We start from the raw sequence: 22,148 nt of genomic DNA, 5'->3' as shown, positions 1-22,148 counted from the left end.
TGAATCTTAGTACATCGTATGACCGAGACTTTATCTGTATAAGAAATTATGTTTTTTTGAATGGGAGGCGCTATTTCCTCAACTTTTTTGACAAAAAAAAAACACATTTTAGATGTAACAAACTAATATATCCTAGTAATAGCAAGTTCGGTCATATATTTATGGGATATCTACACCGGAAATTCTAAAACTTACCAAGAAAGTACAATTAAGTCCTAAAAATTATAAAAAATGCAATCAAATCTTAAAACTTGTCAAATTGGTATAGTAGAGTTGTCACGCCCCGACTCTCGAGCTCGCGACATCCCTACCTTACTCGTCTCGGGTCATGAATGATAGTGTCCCAGGTAGGCTATCGACCTACGAAAATTTCGGCGCATGTGGAACGTGCAAATCTCCCGGACAATCAAAACAGCGGGATAGTATAGCAGGAAAAATTAACACAATCAATTCACAAAACATAATTTCATTCAAAAGCCGTAACAGACGAATCTTAACCCTACCGTGCTACAGTAGATATGTACAACCCCACACTTTGGGGCGGCTCACTAGGACCTCAAAAAGACACGAGGTCGGGTAAGGTTAATCCCTCGTCTACTCCCAAAAATCCTACCACAATCCTCCGGGTTCACCGTCCACGGCCTCCATCACTGCTTGAAAATTGTTAATCACGATGGGGTGAAAAATTAATCTCGGTGAGCCAACGCCTAAGCCCGGTTAGGACGTTGATTCTCTCGAACACCCTAAAAAGGCAATCACATCAGCACAGAACAGATATTTCAACCACATGCAAGCTTACCCTCCATGCCACACGTAATGCAATGCGTACTCGACTCAATAGTCAACCAATCAACTAATTCCACCCACCGCAAAGCATCACAGCACTTGCATGCACAGGACACCACACGTAATCCATTTATTATCAGATCTAACCCGTAGGTCCAGCACACTAGTCGGTTTGTGCTCTCCGGGCAGGACCAGGCATCGTCCCTTACTTCCGGCGACGGCGTCCGATAGTCCATGTGATTCCGCTCGACCAACCAGAAGACAATGATTGTCGACACGGCACGGAGCTAATAGGAATCCTAAAAAGGCTTCAGCCCATCACAAGCTGCGACCGGCAAACGTACAACCGTAAGACAATGATCGACGCGCATCCAGCAACCGAAAGATAATGATTGCCGGGACCAATCAACCGTAAAACAATGATCGTCGGAATTATCCCATTATGTGATTACTCGGGCACTTCGAAAACCAGCCAGTTTATTTCTTGGATTTATGTCGAATGCTCACGCTCGCATGTCCAAATACTTGGCCCAAGGCCGTTTTCGTGCAAAAATATGCAATTTTATTTCATACGTGGTCACATGAATGCGCAATTTATATTGACTGACAGACCAAGCAATTTGGGGCGATTAGCCTCTAATCGGACCCCCACGACAATCAACAATCAACCTGGCACTCATAGCCAACAATTCAATTAATCAATTGCGATCGGTCGATTATTAATCCCGATTTCAATTCCAATTGCGCACTCGTCTCTGACCTATCGCTTGCTCGCGATCACTCAATACAATCAATCAGATCAATCAATTCTAACCAATCAATATCATCTAATTAGGCATAGAATCCTAACTAATTAAACTAACTTAACCAATTAGGGCCATTGAACCTAAACCAAGTTTCTAACCAAAACCGGCCCTAATCGAGCTACCTAAATACCTAATAATCTAATTAAACTAATCCGAACACAATTAGCGTCCTAACCAAGAGTTAGGGGCTAACTCACAATTTTAAAAGCTCGGGCGGTCTCAAATCGGGCGGTGGCGACACGAACTCGGCCCGGCCCGTGGCGATTATTGGCGACCCGCGATCTAACTTGAACTTCGGGCTTCAACTCGGTCCGGGACGGCCCGAACAACTTGGCGAAACTTCGGGGAGGTGGCACGAGGTTCGGGGGTGGCGGCCAGTGGCCGGAGTTGCGGCGGCCGGCGGTGAACAAGTGATCGACGAGGAAAACAGGGGAAAACGGGGCTGTTTTTGGGTGGTTCGGGTGGTCCAAGGTTGGAGAAAAGCTTGGCCAAGGTTGGATGGTGTTCGGGGAAGTCGCTGATGGCGTCGGTGGCGACGGTGGATAGCTGGAGACGGGTGAACCGTTGATGGGCGAGCCCGCGCAAAACAGGGGCAACTTCGGCAAAATAGGGGAGGGCGAAACCGGGCTCAATCCGAGCTCTACGGGCGGCGATCAACTTCCAGTGACTTTGTGGGACAACTAAAGGTTGAGGGCGACGAGTTGGGGTGGCCGATGGGTGCGGCCGAATCGTGGCGGAGGACGGCGAAACAGAGGCCCAAACAAAACAGAGCAGGAGGGGCTTCGGTTCTGTTTCGGGGTTGATCGACGGCTCCGCGGCGGCACACGACGGTAGGACGGCTTTTGGGGGTCGAGGGGAAGTTGATGTGGTGGCTGGTGGCGGTTGGAATGGGTGCGGGGTGGCTGGCCGACGTAAAACCGAAGTTGGAGCCGAAACGGAGCAGAGCGTCGGGGTTGCTGTTCCACGGTTGTCCGGCGATACGCGGCGGTCGGAGGAGGAGGCGAAGTGGCGGCAGAGGAGGCTGGTGGTCGGAGGAAGTGGTGGGTGAGGCCGTGGTTGCACAAAACAGCTACGGGAGGAGGAAGTGTGCATGGTTGGGGGGGTGTCACGCGAGTGAAGGGGAGGGAGAGAGGGCATACGAGAGAGAGAGAAGAGTGAGAGAGAGAGAGAGAGTGGGTGGATGAGTGAGATGTTGACTTGATAGGTTGGTGGAAGACTTGACCAAGGGGCCCACCATGGATTTGAATTGTTTTTGGCATTTTGTGCATTATTGAGAGGGGCAAAAGAGTAATTCAATAAATCAGGATCGATCGAATTTTTGGCTCAACCAATTGGGACTAAAATTTAAATTTTCATGGGTTAGGTTCGGTCCGGAAAAAGGCTAGGAGCGAGGATTAAAATCCTAAGTCGCGGCGACCACGATTTCGAGACCCAATCGAAATCGAACGACATTTCGGGACTCGTCCAAATTCATCATTTAATTCCTTGCGATCCAAAATTTGCACCAACCGAAATTCAATTTCTTCCTTTTTATTGAATTCGGGCAAATTTACAAACTCCGAATTTCCCGAGCATCACAAGAGTGCTTCCATTAATTCCGTCCAACTTAGCTAATAATAAATACTATTTTTTTAAAATATTTTCTCTCTTTTACGTGACAATGACATGGGCTAAAACAGGAAATTTGAGGCCACCTCCCCCCATCAATGTTGGGAAGGGCCGACTATGGTGGGGAAATTATCGGCGGCGATCGTCGTCCCCCAGCAGGGGGCCTCTTGACCCTTGCCCTTTCCGGGCGAGGGCTGCGATCATCGCCTAGGCCCCCGGTCCTTGGCTGGAGCTCGGCTCCCCGAACAACCATTCCCTCACTACTTTTTGGCGATGGCGACAGCGTAGTGGGAGGGCTGGTTCTAACTTTTTTTTTAATCTTATTTTTAATATAATTTAACTTAAAAATTATAAATATTAAATTAAAAAAATATTTGAATCAAAACGACATCGTTTTCACCACGCCATCGCTACATAAGAGAGAAAAAAATATTAAAAGAAAGCCACATCATCATTTTTGATAGCCAAGTTGGATGTAATTAATGAAAGGACTTTAATTGCACCAATTTAACAAGTTTTATGATTTAATTGCATGTTTTACAAGGTTTAGGACTCAATTGTAATTTTGTGATAAGTTTTAGGACTTTCAATGGACATCTTATATTTATTAGTAAAAAAAATTTCCTTTCATTCCTAATTTATGAGAAATTTTATTCATATTTTAAACTATTTCATGATATTTCCTTTTTTTTTCCCTTTTTTCCGTATGGGAAGAGGTAAACTGATTTTTTGTTTTCTCCAAAATGGAAAAAAAAAAAAATCGATCAAAATATGAAAAAGGATAATTTGTTAGAAGCGTGGTGAAATGTTCAACTTGTTTATTTAGTTCATACTGAATATTTAACAAGAAATAAGTACAACAAGGTGTTGACACTCAAAATAAACCAAGAGAGACTCGTGACAAGCACGTGAGGAAGCGATAATCAGCTACGGGAAGAAACACTGAAGCAAGGAACGTTTCAATCAGAAAGGTGCCACGTGTCGGGATAAATTCCGGCGCCACTTCCTTCTAAAACAAGAAAAGTGCGCGGAGGGAGGCCACGATCAAAGCGGTTGGCGGTAATCCCCACGAGGTAAAAGAAAAGGCGCGAAGACTAGAAAACCGTCATTCCACGTGGCTTATGGAAAAAAGCAAAGCGTGGGGCCAAAGGGAAGAAACCGCTCAAACGTTACTAAAGAGCTTGCCTATAAATACATCGCAATAGCAAAGATACAAGACACACAACAAATCCAAAACACCCGCATTATCAAACTAGCTCTTAGCTCTTAACCTTTAGCCTAGCCTAGCTGTAGCTTTGAGATTCCCGTCGTCGATTCAATTCCGGCGAGTATCATATCCAGAGTTAGGTGTCGTCGATTAGATTCCGGCGTCGCTCGTTAGGTTCGGGACCGTCGATTAAATTCCGGTGTTGCACCCTTCACCCATCCTGTCCAATACCGTCGATTCAATTCCGGTATTGTGTCCTATAATTCCCTGTCCAAAGGTCTTGTCGATTGAATTCCAGCATTGTGTCCTACGATCCCGTCGATTCAATTCCGGGGTCACGTCGAAGTCCGTCAACATACTCGTCACTATTGCGCATTGGGCCGTCGGGTTGTCGAAAGCCCGTTTGTAACGCGCCCTTCAGTGTAAATCTATTGCATTTGACACTCTCTCATCCAAAACCCGACCCTGAACTCCTTTTTGGAAAACGAACGGATTAAGTTCGATAAAAGATTCTCGCCAAGCAACCTTCTTTGGGCCATAGTCGGTCCTGGGCCTAGAACCCATAACCAAGAAAACCTTGTCGAAGGATTTTAACGCGCAACAATCTTTTTTTGGCACGCCCGTGGGACCTTTGGTGTCGGTTCGAGAGAAGTGCTATGCCACGCACACGAGGACGTAACAACATAGACGGTGGTAGAGACGAGCCCCATGAAGAAATACAACGAATGGAGTCATCCACGGCCCATCAAGAGGACGTCGAGGTCTCTCGACAGAACGTTGAGGAGCCAAGGAGAAATCCCGAAATGACGCCCGTCATGCTAACATCGATAAGGCGGACCATCGAAGAAGTCCGTAACGAGTTTGCCGATCACATGGTACAACGGATGACCGAGGTTGTCGGGCCATTAATCATCAACACGTATCACGAATGTGCTGCAGGACAACATGGGATTACAATTAACCCACCTCATGCTCGGGAAGGGAATGGTTTCGTACCAGCAGCAAGTGGCGGTTTACCAAGAATAACACCGCCAAATATAGGCCTTGCAGAGCGTAATACTCAGCCTTTAGCACCTCCGCGGATTCTGCAACGAGGAGAGGCGTTACCGGCCAACGAACCCAAACCCCCGGTAAATGCATACACGGGTATGTTCCCTAGACATCCTATTCGACAAGATATACCTGCGGATACTGTTATGCTTCCGGGACACCCCGTTCGACAAGACGAGAATATTGCTCGTCAAGAAGTAGCTGCCCAACATAACCCCGTCCCTATCAATGAACAACCGGTACCCATGATTGTCGAAAATCAGGGGGCAATACCCTTTAGGGGGCAATGGCAGGCTAGGGGGCAAGATCAATTACCCCAAGCCAGGGGGCAAGGACAGCATGGATACCAGGCCATACGACCCGGATATCAGCAGATGAATCAGGCCTTTCAACCACCAGGTCCTGAGCCGATGTTTCAGCCCGTTGTGCAACCCATATATCATCCTCCACAACCTGGATATCAAATGCCATATCAACCGCAGCATCGTCACCCAGTGTTTGACCAGGCACCCGTATACATTGACCCAATGGTAGGATACCGGGCTAATGTTTACCGAAAACCATACCCGGATTGGATGGATACCATCCCATATCCAAGAGGGTTTAAAATACCCGAGTTCACACTTTTTACTCGGGAGGATGATCAGTCCACGTATGAACATATCAACCGTTTTCTAGCACTATGTGGGGATGCTACACATGCGGATCACTGGAAATTAAGGCTCTTTCCATTATCCTTGTCGAAAACAGCCTTTACATGGTATACCGCATTACCACCCAATTCGGTGTTGACATGGGAACAGATGGAGCGTTTGTTTCATGGCCGCTTTCAAAGAGCGGTGTTAAACTTGTCAGTAGCAGTGCATTTGTCGACGATGAAGCAAATGACAAACGAGACGGTCGACCGCCTTGTTGTAAGGTTTAAACGGGCTAGGAACAAATGTTTAGTTCCTTTACCAGAAAAAACATTCGCCGAGTTCGCTTTCAACGGGTTGAAATTCGAAATACGAGATAGGATGGTGGGTCATCCATGTGCAGATCTATTCGAATTATCCACGATGGCAACAAAGCACGAAAGTCTGCTCAAGGAAAAAGACAAAAGGCACACCCGAAGAGGAGATGTAAGTTTTGTCGAGCCACCCGATTTCGACGAAGAATCAACGGAGCCCGTCAAGTGGCCGTTGCCCAATTAACCATCGACAAGCCATACACTTGCCAAGCACTTTGAAGCCAGCAAGGATGAAAGAGAAGTCAACTATAATGGCTAAAGCAAAAGAAGCAAGTGTATCATTCATTCGATGCGAATCGGGCGAAGAAATTTTCGACATATCACTGGCCGACTGACAAATCAGCCGATGTATGGGCGAAGATACCGTCCAAAGAAGAATTAGCGGGGAAGAAGTATTGCAAATGGCATCACTCATGGAGCCATAACACATCGGATTGTCTAGTCCTTAAAAAGAACATTCAAGAAGCGATTCGACAAGGAAAGATCGATTTGCTCAAGACAAAGGGAAACCCCCGATGGATGTAGACGCGGATCCTTTTCCAGTGATGACTGGAATGGTATCTTTAAAGCGATCGAATAAAAGCCATACGTCAACAAATTTATGCGCTTATTGCAAGCGAAAATTGGAAAACAATAGTACAACCGAGGAAGGGTACCAAAAGAGCGGTCAAACCAACCATAGCAATAAGACGCCTTTTCACACCGAAAGTGCCGGACCTCGAAGAAGTTCCAATCATCGGAGAGTTTATAAGTCGTTTAAGCGGATATACGATGAAGGGGACCCTACAATTGGTACTTTAGGTGAGCCAAGTGGCAAGTTTGATTATTACGTAAGCTATGGTCCATCGACCCCACATCCCCAGGAAAGAGTCCACTATGGATGGGGAAAGGAGTTCGACAGCAGATTTTCGACAAGGCCTTCATGAGCCACATCGTCGACGCACTCTTAAGATACCAAGCAACCCCGTAGAAGGGTCATGGTATGAGGTGACGGAAGACCAAGAAAAGGAGAAAATTTTGACCCGAACTCGAAGAGAAGGGTGCAAAGAAAGAACAGGGTCCGTATACTACGGCAACAGAGATTCCAACCAGTCATGACTCGATGGCAAGCAGCTCCTAACCACACCAAACTACGGAGGCCGAGAAATCTGGTTTGGCGACGACGACCGAAGAGACACACCCAAATTTCAAGAAAAAGAGGACAAGGGTACAAAGACACGAAAACATCCGCATCCAAATCTCGATTTAAAACCCCCGCTAGCAGGCCGGTTTCCCCCTAAGCTCTTGTATGGTACGAGTTAAGTTACCACACGAGTTTCAACTCGAGTCGACCTCAACTGACGGCGGCTATAAAGAAACGACGCAAGAAAAGGAAGGGGCTCGGTTTTGCTTCAACGATGAAGAGACCATGGAATTCAGGAAACCCATGGAGGATCTCTCGAATCACTTGAGGTCGCTCAATATAAATGCCAAGATCAACGGGCGGCCGGTAATGAAAGTTCTCGTGGATGGCGGTTCAACGTTAAATCTCATTCCATACCGCTTCTTCAAGAAAATCGGGAGGAATGATGATGAAATAATCCCATCGAATATACAGTTATCCGATTTCACCGGCGAAATTACTCAAGTAAAGGGAGTATATGTCGCCGACCCGACCGTCGGATCTAAAACATCGAGGACGTCTTTCTGCGTTGTCGACGCTGACGGATCTTATAACTTGTTGTTGGGACGAGATTGGATACATGGAAACCAATGTGTCCCATCGACACTTCACCAGATGCTAGCATTTTGGAATGGGGATAAAGTGGAATATGCAAAAGCAAATCCCCGTACTTGTGTTACCTGGCCCCGTATATCCGGCCGGGACAAAGTGATGCCGGATGATTGCCTTCGCATATCTAAGCCGCCCGAAGTGGACCCAAGAGATATTGCATTCTGCCGTTTCGACAAAGGGAGTACAGAGTGGATCCCAAGAAAGGAACCGGTGGAACCGATCGACCGCTTTTCCGATGGAAAGTTAGTCATTTGCGCAAAACCTTGCTGAGAGGTATGCGGTCTACGGGGCCGAGCAAAGCGATCAAGCCCGACAGCTTGCGTACGGCATTTTAGATTTTGAAGACTCACCAATTAAGGAGGACGACAAGGTAATTCAAGCTCAAGACCCATTGGAAGAGGTCAATCTCGGAGATGAGGCCCGTCCTCAACCTACTTATGTGAGCCAACTACTCGATCAGAGATACAAGATTCAAATGGTAAACCTATTGAAAAAATATAAGGATTGCTTTGCCTGGAATTACCATGAGATGCCTGGACTCTCGAGGAGCATAGTTGAGCATCGATTACCAATTAAAAGAGGATTTCGCCCACACCAACAAAGCCGCTAGAAGATTCGCTCCCGAAGTGATCCTTAAAGTTAAGGAGGAAATCGAGCGTCTCCTTTCTAGCCGGATTCATAAGACCAGCAAGGTATGTCGAATGGTTGTCAAATATCGTGCCTGTCAAGAAGAAGAACGGCAAACCCGAGTGTGCATTGATTTCCGAGACATTAATGCGGCCACCCCTAAAGACGAGTACTGATGCCCATCGCCGATATGTTGATCGATTCGGCATCCAATAACGAAATGATGTCTCTCATGGACGGGCATTCCGGGTACAATCAGATATTCATAGCAACGGAGGATGTTCACAAGACAACATTTAGATGCCCCGGGGCTATTGGTACGTTCGAATGGGTCGTCATGCCTTTCGGTTTGAAGAATGCTGGTGCTACGTATCAAAGGGCAATGAATTATATCTTCCACGATATGATTAGGGAGTTTATGGAGGTTTACATCGATGACGTCATCGTCAAGACAGACTAGGTAAGTCATCTGGACCACTTAGAGCAAGTTTTTGAGAGAATGCGCAAATTTAAGTTAAAAATGAACCCTTTGAAATGCGCTTTCGGGATAAAAGCTAGCAACTTTCTTGGCTTTTTGGTTCATCAGAGAGGTATAGAAGTAGATATGAACAAAGCTAAGGCTATTTTAATTGCCATCTCCCGATAATAAAAAACAGTTTGCAAATGTTAATCGGGAAATTAAATTTCTTGCGGCGTTTTATAGCTAACCTCTCAGGAAAAATCGAAGTTTTCTCCCCGTTGCTCAAATTGAAGAATGAGCGAGAGTTTATGTGGGAAGAAAAACATCAGGTGGCTTTCGACAAGTTAAAAGAGTATCTCATCAAGCCACCAGTGTTGACGCCACCAAAGGCAGGACGGCCATTAAAGTTGTATTTATCGGCCGCCGATACAACGATCGGGAGTATGCTGGCTCAAGAAAACGACGAAGGGAAAGAGCAGGCCGTATACTACCTAAGTAGGATGCTCAACGATGCCGAGACAAGATACACGTCCATCGAAAAACTATGTTTATCATCGTACTACGCCTGTACAAAATTACGACATTATATGTTGCCGACTACGGTACATGTAATTTGTAAAACGGACGTGATTAAGTACATGTTGTCCAAGCCAATCATTAGGGGCCGGATTGCAAAATGGGCGTTTACTCTAATAGAAATCGATTTGATTTATGTGCCGCTCAAAGCAGTAAAAGGGCATGCAATATCCGATTTCATTATTGAATACCCTTCAAGTTTAAAAGTCGAGGATGATGAAAATTATCTCGGTATTGCGCCTTGGATATTATATTTCGATGGGTCGGTGGCATCCGGTTCAGAAAGCGCAGGAATCATGGTCATATCACCTTTTCGACAGAAAACAAAACTCATATTCAGGCTTGACTTTGAATGCTCAAATAATCAAGCCGAATATGAAGCCCCGATCGTGGGTCTGAATGTTTTAATTGACATGGGGGTCAGGTCAATTAAAGTGAAGGGCGATTCTCACTTGGTGATCAAACAACTAAATGGTGAGTATCAATGTTTGAATGAAAACATTATTAGGCATCACCACCTGGCAAAAGAATTGTTGTCGAAGTTCGTCGAATACGAGCTAATCCATGTCAAGAGGAGTGAAAATTCAGAGGCTAATGAATTGGCTCAGATGGCGTCGGGATATTGTATATCGAAGGAATTAGCGGACCACATCATTATTCAAGTAAGAACCTTACCATCAATAGATGCCCGGGTAATGATGATTAAGCGATCCGAAAGCTCGGGAGAAACCAACGGCCAACAAGATTGGAGAACCCCTTTGGTAAACTACTTGAAGAACCCGGGTTCTGGCAGTAGGGACTTCAAAAGGAAAGCCTTAAAATATTTGTTGATCGACAACGAATTGTATCGAAAGACAATCGACGGACTGCTTCTCAAGTGCTTAGGGCAGGAGGAAGCAATGCTAGTCATGACGGAAGTCCATGAAGGGATCTGTGGTGCACATCAGCCGGGATTGAAAACAAAGTGGTTGTTAAGACGACATGGGTATTTTTGGCCAACAATCACCCAAGACCGCATCGATTACGCGAAGGGGTGTCAATCGTGCCAAAGGCATGGACCAATCCAGCAAGTACCTGCCGCACCGATGAACCCAATTATTAAGCTATGGCCATTTCGAGGTTGGGCAATGGACATAATAGGGAAAATTTATCCTCCCTCGTCGAAGAAGCACAGCTTCATTTTAGTAGCCACAGATTACTTCACAAAATGGGTTGAAGCGGCGTCATATAAAAGCGTGACACAAAAAACGGTTAGGGAGTTCATCGAAGAGCGAATTATTCATCGATTTGGAATTCCAGAGACTATCACCGCTGACCAAGGGACAGTCTTCACAGGCCAAGAAATACGAGACTTTGCTAAGTCGAGGGGTATCAAGATGATTCATTCGACACCCTATTACGCCAAAGCTAATGGCTGCGAAGCCTCCAACAAAATAATCATCGGATTGATTAAAAAGCATTTGGAGGACAACCCAAGGGAATGAGACTCATTGTTGTCGACGATGTTATGGGCTTATCGAACTTCCAAAAGATCAAGCACTCGGGTCACTCCCTACATGCTAACATATGGACAAGAGGCCGTGTTACCCTCGGAGATTACGGTGCAATCATTGAGAGTAAAACTCCAGGATGGTATGGCTAAAGAGCAAGATTCGATGAAATGATGTACACCAATATTGATGAATTGGGAGAAAATCGAGCCACAGCACTGGAAAAATTGATGGCTCAGAAGCGAAGAGTTGCCAAGGCTTACAACAAACACGTGAAAGCCAAATGTTTCGACGTGGGAGACTTGGTATGGAAGACTATTTTGCCTATGAACCTCGACAACGAAAAATTCGGCAAATGGTCGTCGAAGTGGGAAGGACCATACTTGATAGTAGACGCCCTCCCAGGAAATGCATATCGAGTAATGGAAATTGATGGAAGAGAACTACAACGCTCAATCAACGGGAAGTATTTAAAAAAGTTCCACCCATCGATGTGGGAAATGCAGGAAGCGTTAGAGGACAAGGAGTGAGAAAATCCAATTCATTCATAAAATTTCAATACATCCCTCACTCTCTCTTTCCCCCCCTTTCTCTTTCTCTCTCTTTCTCTCTTCCTTCCTCTCTCTCTTCTCGCTCGCCCAAAGAAACCTTCACCGGAAGTGCTCCCTGAAACGAACCACGAAGCCCCGCAGCCGGCACTCCAACTTGGCGTTCTCTTCCCGCGCGCGGTGATGGGCTTCAGCCAACTCTTCCAAGGCCGCCTCCAGCCTGTCCTTCTCGCCCTCCAGCCGCTGAAGGTGCTCTTTCCGACCCCGCAGAAGACCATTGGTAGAGTCCAACATGGCCTTCAGACCCTCCAAAGGGGGCCCTATGGAAGCCAAGGAACGGGTCTCACAAGCTTCACCCAGTTCATGTTCCCGTCGCTCAGCTTCCTTCGCAGGCCTTCGCAGTGTCGCCGGGTTGGTAGTCAGGCGGTTGGAAACAATGTTCCGAAGTTGAAGGACGCTAGCATGAGAGGCATGGAGAGCTTCTTGGACGTTGCAGAGTTCCTTGTGCACCACTTCTCCGTTCTCAATCTCTTCGATCTTACACCAAACTTCATGTTCGGTGAGATCATGCCGAGACATGGTTGCCAGATTCCGGCGAAACTTATCCAGCCCGTAGTCGAAGAGCGTGACAAACTCTTCGTAGTCCGACCGGAACGGATGGTCGGAGGGAAGATTTTGAGGTGCGTAACGGTTGAGCAGGTTGTGAAGTTTATCGAGGGCTCACGGTTTCACCACCAAGATGGTGTAGGTGTAACTCAGAAGGGAGATAATCTCCCTCCGGATAGCCGAGAACTCACGGCTGAAGTATGTAGGGGGAGACGAAGCCGAAGAAGAAGAAGCACGCTCCATTAAGGCTTTGAGGAAGTTTTCTTCAAAGCAGGACCGAAGGGTTGTATCCGATCGCTCTGGAGGATGGATGAGATGGCATCTTCGAAAGGGCTTTCGAAGGCAAAGGACGTCCACCAGGTCGTAAACTCAGAAGTCACGCCAGGGCCGGAGCGAAGTATTGTTGGTATATCCCCCCAAAACCGCTGATGCATCATGGTGGTAATTTCGGCACAGCAAGAGAACGGCCCATCAATCTTGATGTTATAGATCTTCTTGTCCATCGATGGGAAATCCATGAGATAAGGAATGGGCATGGGTACTGCTTGTCGAAGGCCAAACCGCCTAGCGCAGTATTGGGGGGAATATGGTTCAAAACCAGGATAGAACCTTCCCTTGAGACATAGCCCGATTGGAAGGTCCCGAGGAAAGAGGACAAAGGTCCAAAAATCACGGTGGTTGAACCGTTTTAAGGTTCGAGAGTTAAAACAAAATCGAATTCACCCGAACGGTAAGGAAAGAAATCTATTCGATCAGCCTCGAGAGATAGAAGTTGTCGAAGAAAGAACCGAAAAGGTCGAACATCACCAGGGACCTTCAAGGGAACAACTTGGAGTAGTCGTATGCCAAGCTTCAAGGGAACCATGTTGGGATTGAAGGAAGGGACGCTCTCAAACATGAAAGGGAAGTAAAATGCAATCCAAGATTGAAGAATCCAGAGCGGCCCCGACAATACACCATCCTCTTCAGAATTCGACATTAGCCGAGCGGCATAAGAAACGCTCCTATACAGAGATGCAAGAGCAAGAGGGCCAAGGGCAACTAGATTCCCTTTTGCTAGAAGAAGGGCGAGATCGTAATAGTCCTTGGACACTTTGAGTGTTGGGCTAAAGAATAGATATTTCGACAACTTAAAAGAAGGAAGGCTGTTCGTTCCTCGAGGGAAACATCCCCGCGACGTTTTACTATGGGCATCGATGAACTTCCCATAAGCAAGAGAATCGTCAGAAATGGGGCAATCCTTAGTTTTTCCTAGATTCTTGACCGAGGCCCCATAAGGAGAGAGACCAGCTATGGCGAAAGTATCTAGAAGGGTTACGACATATAGACCCCACGGGAAGAAGAAGCAATTAGTGGAGTAGGACCAAAAGCTTGTAACGGACCCTAGCAGACCTCTATTCAAATCATGAGACAACATGCCGACCTTAAGTGCTGTCCCGATTTGCGCTGTTTCCCGCAGGCCAACCGTTGGAGTATCCTCTTGAAGCCTTTGGAACCAAGTATAAGCCCCGTCATCAAATGACGGAAAACTCCTAAATCGCCGAGCCGGCATGGACCAAATGTCCTTTAGCGAAGAAGCTTGAATGGGAAGCTGCTCATCAGCTCGCATTGGAAAGCAAGACCGAAGAGATGATGGAATATGGTGGTGATCATGGAGACTAGGCCCGAGAATGAGACCGGCGTGCTCTCGTCGAGAGTTCAACAACTTGAGAAAACAATGATCAGCGTCATCACTATTAATGATCCCATCGAAGCGGGCGATGAGTTGGTGAGGAAGGAACTCAGGAGTTTCGGTCGCCATGAAAGCTTGGAATGCTCAGAGAAAAGGGTTTAGGGTTTAAGGGAAAACTGCTGATGAAGAAAGACGACAATTGGGAGCTTTTTTAAGATCCTTAAAAGGCAAGGTGAAAAAGGGCCAATGGACGGTACGAAGTCGAAAAGGTTGCGTTTCGGGAAAAGAGATCAAAAGGAGAGCTTAATCATCATTTGTACAGCTGGAGATCACCAAACCAGAGGAAGATATTTTAAAAGAGGTAAATCTTCGATTTACATCTTTTAAGGGGGCATATGTTGACACTCAAAATAAACCAAGAGAGACTCGTGACAAGCACGTGAGGAAGCGATAATCAGCTATAGGAAGAAACACTGAAGCAAGGAACGTTTCAATCGAAAAGGTGCCACGTGTCGGGATAAATTCTGGCGCCACTTCCTTCTAGAACAAGAAAAGTGCGCGGAGGGAGGCCACGATCAAAGCGGTTGGCGGTAATCCCCACGAGGTAAAAGAAAAGGCGCGAAGACTAGGAAACCGTCATTCCACGTGGCTTATGGAAAAAAGCAAAGCGTGGGGCCAAAGGAAGAAACCGCTCAGCGGTTACTAAAGAGCTTGCCTATAAATACATCGCAATAGCAAAGATACGGACACACAACAAATCCAAAACACCTGCATTATCAAACTAGCTCTTAGCTCTTAACCTTTAGCCTAGCCTAGCTGTAGCTTTGAGATTCCCGTCATCGATTCAATTCCGGCGAGTATCATATCCAGAGTTAGGTGTCGTCGATTAGATTCCGGCGTCTGCTCGTTAGGTTCAGTACCGTCGATTAAATTCCGGTGTTGCACCCTTCACCCATCCCGTCCAATACCGTCGATTCAATTCCGGTATTGTGTCCTATAATTCCTTGTCCAGTGCTGTCGATTGAATTCCAGCATTGTGTCCTACGATCCTGTCGATTCAATTCCAGGGTCACGTCGAAGTCTGTCAACATACCGTCACTATTGCGCATTGGGCCGTCGAAGTTGTCGAAAGCCCGTTTGTAACGCGCCCTTCCGTGTAAATCTATTGCATTTGACACTTTCTGTCCAAAACCGACCCGTAACTCCTTTTTGGAAAACGAACGGATTAAGTTCGATAAAAGATTCTCGCGCAAGCAACCTTCTTTGGGCCATAGTCGGTCGGGGCCTAGAACCCATAACCAACAAAACCTTGTCGAAGGATTTTAACGCGCAACACAAGGAAAAAAAAATAAAGGGCATTTCTTGTTGTTCTACTTCTATCATGAAGAAACTAATCAATATTAAGCGTAGAATCAATCTCATAGCAAGTGAAACAAAGTTAAAAATCCTTAAAAATTTCCACCGAAATAATATGATGTGAGTTTGAAAGTTGAAAGATGTGTAATTAGAGTTTCAACCCCATTTTACAATTCAGATTATAATGCGAAAAACTCAAAGGAAAACACAAAATAAGTGATCTTTACCTGTAGAAACCTATAAACTTATTGCAGCAAAATGCCCACAAGGTCAATATAGATTAGATAATTAAATTGAAATTTAATTCTCTTTTTTGAAATATAGTTTTGCTTAAGCTAGTTGAAAATAATAATAGGCAATTAATTATATATTCATATGCCATCATGAAAAGATTTTGCTAATCTTTAATATAACTTTTGTGATTCAAAAGATGAAACCGTGAATTAAAATTGACAACCTTCAATAGATAAAGTGATAAAAGAGGATGCTAGATAAGATAATCTCTTATTGGAAGTGATGGAGCATTTATATTATGAAAGTGAAGACAGAGACAAGGAAAAACAAAGTTAGATTTCTTTGTTCAATAGAATAAAAATTGAAACACGTGGGGAGAGTCGGGGGAAGAGAGGGTATTTCGGTCAGTTCACTGGAAAAAAAAAAGGTGTCTTAATCAAAATGGGATGGAAATATGCTCCCTTTTCGGAATTTATGTTCAAGATTTTACCTGCATGAATTGCACTGTTACTATGCGTCTATTGAACAATCAATTTTCAAAGAAACTCCAAGTGTTTGGCTATACTTTCTGTCTATTTTGAAGTCATAATTTGTTCCTTGGGCAGTGACTGTGTGGACCTAAACGAAGTACTTCCGTTTCGCTACTGAAACTAAAAGACAATTTACAAGACATTTGTGAGATTGTTATTGCCGATCAAATGTTCGTCGTTTTCTCTTCGATCATAAAGGATCCGGCACGTGAAGTATTCAATGATGGTTTGTTTGCTAATGATGTAACAATTAAGATTTAGTAGCCTTAGTTGGCCAATTCAAAGGATAATGACCTTCGTGCGTAATGGAGTGGGGATATGGTTGATTCTTAATAAAAAATTATTGAAGTTAATCAAACGAATGAAGGAGAAAATTACAAAATAAGTTCAAAAACGTGTTGTATGGATGTCGATTTAGTCCTATACCTTTCAATTTGATCAATTTAGTCATGAACCTTTTGATTATATGCTAATTTATTCATTCGACCAATTTTGATCGAAAATCGCTGATATGAACATCGATTATTTTACATGGCTTGGCCGATGCTTTTCGTGTGATTTTTGTTATTTTTGTGAACTTTTTAATTCTTGTTTTTTGTCATGATGATTAGCGTACTCAATGGGGCTGTAAGGCTAGTGACCCTAGCTGACCACAATGCGAAAAAAAGAAAAAAGAAAAGATTATGAAAATTTCATTTTTTTCGATTTCAATACGATAGCGCCGACATTTCTATATGGTACGATCACTGTCCACATCAGTTATTTCAAGTCAAAATTTGCTCGAACTACTAAATTGACAAATTGTGAAAAGATTTAGGACAAATTTGCTGAATTGAAAGGTTTATGGCCGAATTGGCATTTGTACAATAAATTTAGGATTTTTTTGGTAATTTTCACTCCAACGAAAACCAAGCCCGAGTATCTAGGTCCGCCATAAATTCTTTTACCTCTATCATATATTGTCACTTATATTTTAGCCCCGCTATAGTCTTTTTTAAGAATTAATAATAAGTCCACTGTAGTGTAGGTATATGCATACACATTCACCGTTGGATGAGTGACATATATATTTGGAGGTAAACCCATTATATGGATAACAAGATAATCATATATAGCTTGTCTTCTTTCAAATCTAAAAATGAGCCAAATAGATCTGAATCTACCAAACTTTAGCACGCCTTTCGAAAATATTGACCCATGACAAACGTATCTCACATCAGAGTTGGCGACCACAGCGAACTCCGCTGCCCCGCTGTCGCCGTCGCCGCCGTCGCCACCCCACCAACCACACCCCCCGCCTTCCCCCCCCTCTGGCAGAGCAACGGGGTCACCTTCCCCTCACCCAAGGTGGCACCTCCACAACAATGACAAACATTGAGGACAGCAGCCACCATTGCCAATCTCCGCAATCTGCTTGTTACCTTACCCTCAGCCGATCCCCGTTGACTTGAAGCTTCCAAGCCCACCGCCAGACGACAACAGTCCGTATTTTCCGAGCGATGACCGCCACTAGACATCCTCGAGTTATCGGCAAAATAATTCTTGATTTTGACTTTTGAGATGGTACAAATACTTAGGTCACATTAATTCGATCAAAAAAGGGATATTTTAATGAGATTAGCACAGAAGAAAAGAAAGAAAGACAAAATGCTTTTTACCACTATGATTAGTGCTCATTTGCCATGATTTTATCACTTGATTTGGCTTTAAACTTGCATTAGCTGTAAGATCAGTGAGACGTTAATTTGAATTTAAGTTGCATATAGTTAACATGATCGTATAGAACAAAAGGCAGCATTTAAACGGGAAAGGAACGTTTATTTCCTCAGTGATATAAGCCAAAAGAAGGAACAAATTAGAGGAGAATCTTACAAACACAAAAGAGAATATTTTAAGTCGGCCAAACGTTTTCCTATATGAATCCTGATGATTTTCCTTCTTCATTCTCATCCTTAGTCAATCCATTTCTTGCCAAATTATCAGTAATTGTCTTCTGAGATTAGAATAACAATGGATTTCTATGCCACATGCGTCCTCTGCCTCTCTCTTTCTCTACTCTTCTTTGTGTTTCGGAAGAAGTGCACCACTCCACGCCTGCCACCTGGCACAAAAGGAGCGGCTGTCCGGAGAACTTCGTGAACGATCGCACCGCTAGGTACTCACTGGATGTCTTCCGGACCAACTTGTATGGGAAGGACCTCCGGCAACAAGTTCCTGTTCTCCAGCGAGAACAAGTACGTCACTCCCCGGTGGCTTGAGTCCATGAGGAAGATCATCCACTTCCCAAAAACCCTAGGCAAAGAGATACCCGAAGCCCGAAGCCCTCCAACATTACATTCCCGTCGTGGACTCCATGACTAGGCACCACTTGGCCACCGATTGGTATCCACATAAGGAAGTGAAGGTCTTTCCTCTATCAAAGAGATATACCTCCGCTTTGGCGTGTCGCTTGTTCATGAACATCAGAGATCTGGAGATCGTATCGAAGTTCGCCTACTCGTTTGCTCGAGTTGCTCCGGAGTTCATCGCGGTGCCAATCAATATCCTGGGCACGCCATTCAACAGAGCAATGGAAGGAGGAAAAGTTATAAGGCAAGAGCTCTTGAACGTAATTAGGCAAAGGAAGATGGAGATTTCGGAGGGAAACGACGCGAATGCGAGGGACTTCTTGTCTCGATGGCTTCTTGATGGAGATGATGACGGGACCATTTTCTACGACATAGATGCTACCAACAAGATCATGGGTTTGCTCATTGCGAGCTATGACACCACAGCAGTACTTCGATCTCCGTCGTAGTGAACTATTTGGCTCAATTTGCTCATATCTATGAGCGGGTTCGTCAAGGTAATAAGTTTCAAATTCAACTTGGCCGCTTTCGATGTACTTATCAAATGCCAGCCCATTGAGTTTGTCGCGAAAGGCGCGTAAAAATCTTATTGGCACAGTAACTCGAATTATGCCGTATTAAAAATAGAAACTCACAAAGTAGAAGAATTGTTTTCAAAATCACTTGATTAATTGAGCAAAATACTTCCCCGACAGTCCGACAGTACTTTTAGTTATTTTTGACCGTAGATCCATACATCATCATCACGTGTTTTACATAAAACACTCATTAATTGGAACATCATGGGGTCAGAAATAATAACAATACCGTCAGACCGTCAAGCTAGCGCTTTCCATTAATTAATCCTTACAATCTTCCCGTGAAGGCTGAATCTTGAGGCTCCTAAATCTAGTATATGCTTAACAAGTTAACATTACACTTTTCTAATATTTGTAGAACAAATGGAGATTTCCAAATCTAAGGGTCCAAATGAATTTCTTAATTGGGTTGACGTTCAAAAGATGAAGTATTCTTGGAACGTGCCGTGTGAGTCGATGAGGTTGTTACCACCTGCACAAGGATCATATAGAGAGGCAACAATGGATTTCACTTTGCTAATTATACAATTCCAAAGGGATGGAAGGTTAGTTTGGTGTCCGTATTGAGTGCTCCAAATGCTAAGCTGTGTCATGAGTGTTAGCTAATCAGTCTAATGAAGCATGCATTGTGATTCTAACTGTGTAACAGATATTTTGGACGGTGTACTCAATGCACAAGAACCCCAAGTACTTTCCCGATCCTGAGAAATTCGATCCGTCAAGATTCGAAGGAAACAGACTTGCACCTTTCACCTACGTTCCCTTTGGAGGAGGACCTCGCATGTGCCCGGGAAAAGAGTATGCAAGGCTCGAGATACTTGTTTTCATGCACAATCAGGTGACCAAATTTAAGCTCGAGAAGGTCATATCGGACAAGAAGTTTATCTATGCTCCATCGCCGGTTCCGGTCGAAGGTCTTCTAATTCGCCTCCTACCCCACAACTAGATAGCTTCGAGCTATTTATATGATTCTACAGGGTTCTCAAAACTTGGTTGGGAGTACTCATCATAATAAGTTTAATTTCAAAGCTTAACTCAGCAGCAGCCGCCCAAAATAGTATCTGAATATTGTCTATGTATGTCTATGATGTTGACTTTGCTCTATTCAACTCATAATGATTCTCGTGCACTTGACCGCTTGATGCTCACCATAGAATTCGAACAGATTTCAGAGGCAAATGCATGCTTGCTGCAAATAGTGTTGAAATTACGGGGAAAGTTGCCAAAAATAGTTTGAAACCTATTGTAATTGTGTCAATTTAGTCATAAGCATTTTTCTTGCCAACTGTGTCATAAACATTTTCTATTTATGTTAATTTAGTCTATACAGTCAATTTTAATTGGAAATCGCTAACATGGAAGGCAATTGTCCTATGTGAGGCGGTCGGCATTGACGTGGATAATTTTTAATAAAATTTTATTAATTTTTTCGACTTTCATTTCTTTTGATAGAATTTTAATATTTAATTTTTTTCTTACTGTGGCCCGCAAGGGTCGTTGGCTACTTTAAAGGAAAAGGAAAAGAAAAGAATAAAATAAGATAAATAAAAATAATAAGAACTTCGAAAAATATTAAAATATTACTGAAAATTGCTCACATTAGCATCGATCGTTCCATGAGTTGTCTTCACATCAGCAATTTCATGCCAAAATTAATTGGATGAACTGAAATGATACAAATACAAATTGTTTAAGACTCAATTAGCGAAAAAAAAAGGTTTGGAGCTAAATTAACATAATTACAATAAGTTTAGAACTAATTTTGGTAATTCGCTATGAAATTAAAATAGTTAGACACACTTAATGAAATTCAGATATGCTAATTAATATTTTGATGGTGAACATGCACTAGAGTCCAAATGAGTCGTCGTTTTCTTTTGTTTTTTTTTTAACGAAATAAAATATTCGTGCATGAGGAGTTTTTAAATAAACGGGTGCATTGACTCTCATTTCACATGGAAAAAGGTTATTATAATAATAATAATTATTATTATTATTATATGGTTAATATTTTTATGCAACCTTTTCCTCCAATGTGATAATCTAATCGGGGTACTGTAGATGCAAAATCATTACCTAGATGTAGTTTTAGCTCCTTTCTATTTCTCATATAGAAAAGATCCATTTTTTCTTCCTATCAAGATTGAAGGAAAGTTTGTCCCGCCAACTGATTAGTAAAAGTCGCATTCAGATGATTATTGAGTATAGCAACTCCAATCAAAAGTCCGGTTGGATAATGTGAGTAAAATGTGTCTCGTTTAATTATATCTACAGCAATGCACATCTTCTAATACACATAGTCCTCACATTTATATCTCAATCATTCCGCAATAACTTGTCCATGTAAATGAGGCATACATGAGTGATTAAAGTAGGTTGAGATGCCTAAGGAAGCCTCGACATGATAGAGAATCCACATCCATTTTGGAGACCATTGGATAAGTAATTTATACGTGGGTCTTACTAGCATATCAGCTTATGGGTGACTGTGACAATAATAATATGTTATTGAGCCAAAACTTCTTATAATACATAGAGAAAAGTAACACAAGACCATCGGAAATGTAAAGCCCATTATAGGACCCAAACCATATTTACATTTCTACCAGAAGACAAGGGCCCATCTTGTTGAGATGGAAATGAGATTTTTATGTTAGGAAAATCTCAATATGAAGAATTTATGTGGTGTGGATCCAACTCTAGATGTTGACGAGCTCGGACTTGGGTTAGCTCTTGGTAATATCTCTAGGTAAAGATATCGAACTTTCGTTGCGTGCTCACAATAAATGATATCAAAGCCATGGTTAATTGCTGGCTCGCTCCCAATGTATTAGATTTCTAGTCGGCAATTGATGAAGCAAAAAAGAAAAAGGGGAAAATTTC

At 43.7% G+C, this 22,148-nt stretch overlaps 1 protein-coding gene and 1 pseudogene across 1 annotated transcript; both read left to right on the top strand.

Moving 5' to 3' along the window:
• Positions 1 to 18,668: 18,668 nt before the first annotated feature.
• Positions 18,669 to 19,136, top strand: LOC115727765 (beta-amyrin 28-monooxygenase-like). Its single transcript, XM_030658041.2, has one exon. The coding sequence runs from the start codon at positions 18,693 to 18,695 to the stop codon at positions 19,134 to 19,136; it is 444 nt and encodes a 147-aa protein (XP_030513901.2). The 5' UTR covers positions 18,669 to 18,692.
• LOC115727766 lies at positions 19,121 to 20,211 on the top strand (annotated as a pseudogene).
• Positions 20,212 to 22,148: the final 1,937 nt, after the last annotated feature.

This window comes from Rhodamnia argentea, chromosome 3 (genome assembly GCF_020921035.1).
Source record: "Rhodamnia argentea isolate NSW1041297 chromosome 3, ASM2092103v1, whole genome shotgun sequence".
Classification (NCBI taxonomy): domain Eukaryota; kingdom Viridiplantae; phylum Streptophyta; class Magnoliopsida; order Myrtales; family Myrtaceae; genus Rhodamnia; species Rhodamnia argentea.
Note: the sequence above shows the minus strand (reverse complement) of the source record. Positions and strands in the feature narration are given on the sequence as shown.